This window comes from Otolemur garnettii, unplaced genomic scaffold, assembly GCF_000181295.1.
Source record: "Otolemur garnettii isolate 467f Iridium unplaced genomic scaffold, OtoGar3 scaffold00001, whole genome shotgun sequence".
Classification (NCBI taxonomy): Eukaryota; Metazoa; Chordata; class Mammalia; order Primates; family Galagidae; genus Otolemur; species Otolemur garnettii.
Window position 1 is genome coordinate 66,663,012 of NW_003852396.1, and position 6,925 is coordinate 66,669,936.

At 41.3% G+C, this 6,925-nt stretch overlaps 1 protein-coding gene across 1 annotated transcript in view; it reads left to right on the top strand.

Moving 5' to 3' along the window:
- Window positions 1-1,493: 1,493 nt before the first annotated feature.
- Window positions 1,494-6,925, top strand: part of LOC100961364 (CCA tRNA nucleotidyltransferase 1, mitochondrial-like) — a 10,817-nt gene continuing 5,385 nt past the window's right edge. The window contains exon 1 of the mRNA XM_023510081.1: window positions 1,494-1,636. Within this exon, the coding sequence (XP_023365849.1) occupies window positions 1,494-1,636 (143 nt within the window). The remainder of the gene's footprint in view (window positions 1,637-6,925) is intronic.

Here is a 6,925-nt window from a genome sequence, read left to right on the forward strand (position 1 = left end):
TCAGATGTCTGCCTTATCATAAAGTAAATTTGTGGCAGACCCAGCAAAAAGTTCTTTTGAATTATAAAGTAGATTGCTTTCCACAAAAATGAATATTGTTGGTGCCTAAAAACAGGCAGCTTATGTTTGCCTGATTTACAGAACCTGGAAAATGTGTCATTTTGCAATAATAATATTAACAATAGCATCTAACACCTTTTAGCCCTTACTATACATCAGGTGCTACTCTGTTAATACCATTTATTATTTCATTTAGTTCTCAACGCTTTGTACTTGCAACTATAATCATCTTCACTGAAAAATGAGAACAAAACAAGCATAGGCAGATTAAATAATTTGCACAAAGGAAAAACAGTCAAGTGGAGAAACTGGTATGCTAATTTAGGCAACTCTTTAACACAAAAACTAATTTTAATTTAAAATTAGAAACACATCATTATTTTTAAAAGCCAACCACTAGAACTAACTGAGAAAGTATGGAGAGAATTAAAAACAGAATAACTTATATTATGGTAACATTCTTTCGCACCTGGCTACTTTATTGCAAGTTATTAAGTAAGAAATGTCTGATTTCCTTTATTACGTTTGACAGTTTACATTTCTGACATCTCACTTTAACACTTGTTTGATTGTTATTGTGAAGGTACATCCTCATTCTTTCAAACACATATTTTGTCTTGGGATATTTTTTTAGAGCAATTTTTTTTGTGAAACCACACATAAGTAAAAAATGTGCATGATTTTTGAATACTAGTTGCATCCTGAAACCAAGGTAGTGCAGACTGGTTCAAATGTCAATGAAATGTTTAGAAAGGGTGTGGCTAATGAACGCACAGTATGTCCATGGTTTGAGAAGTTCTAGTCTGGTGATTTTAATCTTGGAAATGAATCATGCAGGTGAACTCAGACCAAGGTGGATAATAATGAACTGGAGGCTGTTGGGAAGTGAATCCATCTCAACCCACACATGAATTAGCAGCAAGGTTTACCCTGACTGTTTCAACAACACTGGACCTTTTGAAACAGATTGGCAAGGTAAAAAAGCTGGATAGACGGGTTCCACGTGAATTAAATGAGTATCAGAACAGAAATCATCTCAAAGCTTGCCTTCCTTTGCTGTAATGACAAAAAGGTGAACAATTTCTACACTGTATTGTTACAAGTGCTGAAAAATAGATTATTTTTGACAATTGCAAGCATTCAGCACAATGGCTAGATAAAGATGAAGCGCTGAGACCCAGTCCAAAACCGAATACTCATCAAAAAAAGCTAATGGTGTCTGTCTGGTGGTACAGCACTGGCTTTGTCCACTACACACAGGGTTGTCCAACCTGCATCTTGGGGGCCAAATGCTGATTTTTGTGAGGACTTTTTTTGCTTCTTTGCACAGGCTTTCTCTTTTTTTTTTTTTTTGCTAATTAGCTTTCATTAGTGTTTGTGTATTTAATGTGTAGCTTAAGACAACTCTTATTCTTCTAATATGCAGACACCCCATGCACTACAGAGTTGTGAAACCTGGTCAACTGATTATACTGGATGTCTACTGCAACCAATTGCATGACATGATGAGGATGCTAGTGGTTAAGCAGCAGAGATTGGTCAAAAGAGACAGCTCAAATCCTCTTCTAAGACAATGGTATTGCACAAACAACACTGCTCAAACTACAGAGGCTAGACCCGGAAATTCTGTCATCCACCATATTCAGTAGACCTTGCACCAACTGAGTACCACTTCTTCCAGGCTTTGGACCATTTCTTGCAGGAAAAATACTCAATTCTCAACAAGCTGTCAAAATACCTATTGTAATTTCCAGGCTTCTTTGCTCCTGGTGCACAGAGAATACTGGAGAAGCAAGAATCCTATGTACTCAATTCTCATATGAGGACAGTTGATTACATAGTACATGGTGGGGCATGGGGGAAGGGGAGAGCAGAGAGAGGGAAGGAGGAAGGGAGGTGGGGAAGGGGAGAGCAGAGAGAAGGAAGGAGAGGTGGAAGAGAAGAGAAGAGAGAGGGAAGGCGGGAGGGGGTGGAGGAAAGTAAGAGCAGAAAGAGGGAAGGAGGGAGAAGGTCATAGTGTGTGACACGTCTTTTGGGGATGGGACACCATTATAACAGGGACTTTACCTAACAAATGCAATCAGTGTAATCTGGTTCTTTGTACCCTCGATGCATCCCCAATTAAAAAAATAGATGAGAAAACTGTGTCAGCAGTGCAGGCACAGACCAATTAATTGTAATGCTTTTTTTCTGAGATATAATAAACTTTTGACTCAAATTTGGACATTTCCTATTCAATGACCTAATAGTTAGTTGTGAAGGACTCAGTCTCGTCTGTAACCCACTCGCCTTTGTAAGAGCTTCCATGAACGGGCTCAGTTTAATATCAGAGAGTAATAGCTCTAATTCACTCTGTGATGAACAGAAACCAATAAAAGAGTTATGACAAATGTCCATCTAATTGGAAGCATCATTGCCTGAAGTTATTTTAAAAGAATCACTTGAGGATGGTCTTGTTTCAGGACTGATCCTGCACTAGCAGAACGGGGCAAAGATGAATGAACAGGCCCATGTCTCCCTCCACTTCTGACAGTTCTTTTCCGCCTGATAAACAGCTATTTGGGCAGAGAAGAAAAAACGCTTAATCTCCTTCTGACTTTTCTCCATTTGGATGAGGGCACTACAATGATTCTAAACTGTCACGGTGAAAAGACTCAAGAGAAGGGTGAGGGAATCATATAGATAGCTCATTGTACTTGACAGAAAAATGAGAAAAACTTTTAAAGTATGCCTGTCTCATGTCCAGTAGAGATTTTTTACAAATTATCGTCCTCACTGTGGCCGTAGGTAGCACATGTTCAGCACATACTATGAGGTCCATATTTTCATCGGTACATTAGATGATTTGTTTTGATTTGGTGTTGTGAAGATAATTTTAATAATGCCATTGGTTAGATAGAACTAGTTTGGATGGACATGATGTCCCTAAGAATATAATCTAGATGAGGGAGACTTATCACACTAAGGCAAGAAGGAATTAAATGCTTGGTCCCAGATCACATAGGTGAAATGAAGAACTTCTACCTGAAATTTCCCCAGCTCCCTTGATTTCTATGAATTTATCCTTAATGGAGAGATTTATTTAATCATAGGAATGGCAAGCTTTTCTCAAACTAGAAAATGCTATAACATAATGATTCTTTCTTGCAAATGCATTTTTTTTCTGGCTGGGGCTAGGTTTGAATCTGCCACGTCCAGCATATGGGGCCGGCGCCCTATTCCTTGAGCCACAGGCACCACTGCAAATGCATGTGTTTAAACACAACCTAAACCTGATAAAAGTCTACAATTCTATTGAAGGTGAGGAGGTGGGTGGCCACCCATGATTTTGGCAAGTAGACAAAATATTAAAATGATATTTATATAATTATATAATGTTATATGAACATTCTTATGATACAAGGATGTATCATAAGAATGATGTGTGAAAAAGGAAATTTCAAAATGGCACATAGTCTATGATTCTGTATATGGTGTATGTCTGTCCATGTACAAAGACTAGATGGATGAACAAAAAGAATTTTCTCATGGTTAGTTGGAAACAGTATAAGAGTGAGCCAGAGCCGGGCATTGTGGTGGACACCTGTAGTCTCAGCTACTCAGAAGGCTGAGACAAGAGAATTGCTTAAGCCCAGGAATTGGAGGTTGCTGTGAGCTGTCACGCCACAGCACTCTACCCACGGCGATAGCTTGAGGCTCTGTCTCAAAAAAAAAAAAAGAGTGAGCCAGATAAATAAAAATGGTGACCTAGAAGCAACTTGCCAACACACCTCTCCCAAGGGAAAAAGTGAAAATCGTAGCAGCTCCTTCCTATGGATCTCGCTTCTCCAAAGGAACGTTGTGGAATCACAGAGAAGCAATGGGGGGACATTTACTGTGGAAGAAACAAAAGGTGATGGTGCAATATGTTAACAAGATAGAAGTAAACACAGGGAAGAATCAGAGGATAGAGTGTTGGGGTGCTGCTCTCACCCTACGGGCGCTTTGTGGTGCAGGGAGTATGTATCCCTCCACTGCCCCAGATCGCTCCCTTGCCTTACCAGGGACCTCCCTAAAGTCTGTGTGGAGCCACTGCACCAGATAATGGCGGGCGGGTGGGAATGGGGCAGCTGCAAATCATCCTGAGCTTTCAGTTTTTGCACAGCAGTAGGTTGGCACCAGGCTGGGGTGGAAGTGGACTAAGTGGAGGTTCCCCTTAGCCATGCACTGGGACTGGAAGCCAAACACCCTTCCCTGAAGCACAGGGGGACATGGGAATAAACTATGGCTTGGTAGGCTATGAACTGGGAGGCTTCGGGGTAACTGCTGCAGCAGGTCTGTGGAGGGACGAGAGAGCTCCAAGGTCCCTAGGCCACGGGAACTGACCTTTACCTGCAGGATGTGGTATCCACATAGTTTCTGCTCCTCCTATAGAACAGCCTCCCACTTCCTTGGCCCCAACTGTCCTTGGCCTGCTCAGCCCTGCCCCACCCTCCAGTTCAGATCAGCACCACCGCCTACTTGGCCCTGATTCTGGCTAACACTCTCTGCTCACTAGCTCAATGTCATGCTTCACCTCAGGCCTGGCTCTGAGGCTCTCACGAGGGCCTGAAGAGCTCTGTGCCTCCTGAGCTCCTGCCAGACCCTTGGCACCATCTGAAAGACTCCAGCACTATACCTGGGCCACATTACCCTCCGTTGGAGACGGTACCAGCACCATTGCAGGGGTGGAGGAACTTCTCCCAAGTCCAGCACCATGCCAGGGACCCTCATCCTTGAGCTGCCAGTACAATGTGACCTAGTTCAAGGAAACACAGCCTGGGAACCAGCTGCTACTGTCACCTCTGCAGGGAGACTCCAGGTAGAGTAATCTTTATATCATCAGCCTAAGGGAGGAGGGTCTAGTCCAATTTCCAAATGGAACATCCTACAACCAACTGGTGAACAATCCAACACCAACACAAACAGCCTCAGCACAGGATTAAGCAGGGGTAACCACTGGTAAACAGAAAAAATCCAAATACCCATATTATAACATCCCTCTCTTTTTCCAGGTCAACATTCCATAGTAAGGGAGAAAAGTGCCCTCTAGTGACCTCCCCATGTTCTAATCAAGTTGAGGAGTTTCCAGCAAAGAAAAGGCACCCTGAAAACCTGTTAGCCCTGTTCTGAGAAAGGAGGTTTCATATCAGATGAGAACAAACCCGCAAAACAACCCTGGAAGCATGAAAAATCAAAACAGACCAACATTCCCAAGGGATCAGAACAGAGCTATAGCAGTATGCTCCATCCACAAGGAAAGTGTCTAAAGGACAGAAATGGAATTCAGAATGTGGATGGCACATAAGAGGTATGGAATTAAAGAGAATGTTGAATGTTCATTCAGAGAATCAATGAAAAAAATGACTAAATAACGAAACAACATTTATTGCAGCACAGTTCACAATTGCAAAGGTGTGGAATCAATCCAAGTACTAACCAATTCATGAGTAGATTTAAAAAATGTGGTGTATGTATCCCTTGGAATATACTCAGCCATCAAAAGAGATGAATTAATGCCTTTGCAGCAATTTAGAATAACTGGAGACAATTATCCTCCTAAATGAAGGATCTCTAGAATGGAGAAACAAACCCCACTGATACTCTCTAATAAATTGTAACTAACTTATATCTACACAAATACACAGAGAAAAGTAAAGGGCTTTGAAAATCAAGCGCAGTGGGAAGGACACGGGCAGGGAAGGCGAGTACCCACCCAGGGGAGACAGTGAACACCACTTGGGTGATGGACGTATTTATAGCCCTGACTCAAGCCATGTGTCAAAAATATCTTTATTTCCTTAATATTTTGAAAAAATGTAAAAGACTGCGTTTATATTGGACATTAATGTCTTTACAAAATTGTTTATGGTATAAATTTTCAATTTGATTTCACGTTAAAAGTAGCATAATTATACTTATGAAATTCAAAGAGAGGTTCTGGTTTTGATGCTCAGGTAAATGTGGCCGAAAACTGTCTCCTCAATGCTCACTATAAATGAAAACTTTAAAATTATTATGTCTTCTTTGCATAACTATAAAATCAAACCACACATGCCAGTTAGTAATTAATTCTTATTCAATTTTTCCCTTGGAACTTGACTTACTATAAAGGCTGAATAACTCAAGAAATGAAAAATGCCTTAATTCATTCCCTTGTCCATTCATTCAACATACATTAATTAACTGCTCACTCTGTTGGAGGCATTATTTTAGGAGCTGTGGATTCAGCAGAAGATAAGACCATTTGCAGCTAGCTTTGTGCTTTCAACAGTCCAGAGTATGAGGAATTTAACTCGATGACAAAGGAAAGGGATGAAGGAAAAACTTAAATCTAATTTGACACCCTCATCCCCACTGAAAATACAGCCAAGCAGAGGAAGGTTGCGAAGTCTTGTTCCTGTGACATCTTGTTCCTGTGCAGATGTTTCCAGAATTAAATGTTGTGGGAATCAATTTAGAAACATTGTAGTTTTCTCCTCGGCTCCCTTCATTCAATCCTGTGTCACTGGATCATCTGTTTTAGCAGCAAAAAGTCATCCTGATGGCAGAGACTTGTTTATTTCACCACTTTCTTCTCAAGCACCAAGGACAGTACCTGCACTACATCCAGGAGAGAGAGACCAGTGCTGGATTGCCATGCGACAGAAATGAGTCAGGCTTATTTCTGTTTCTCAAGGGCATTTGTCTACTATGTAGCTAAGTGTACTGATTTACAAAACACGTGTTATGTGTTAGACCCACAACACAGGACTACAGGTGCTCGCCACAATGCCCGGCCATTTTTTGGTTGCAGCCGTCATTGTTGTTTGGCGGGCCTGGGCTGGGGATTCGAACCCGCCACCTT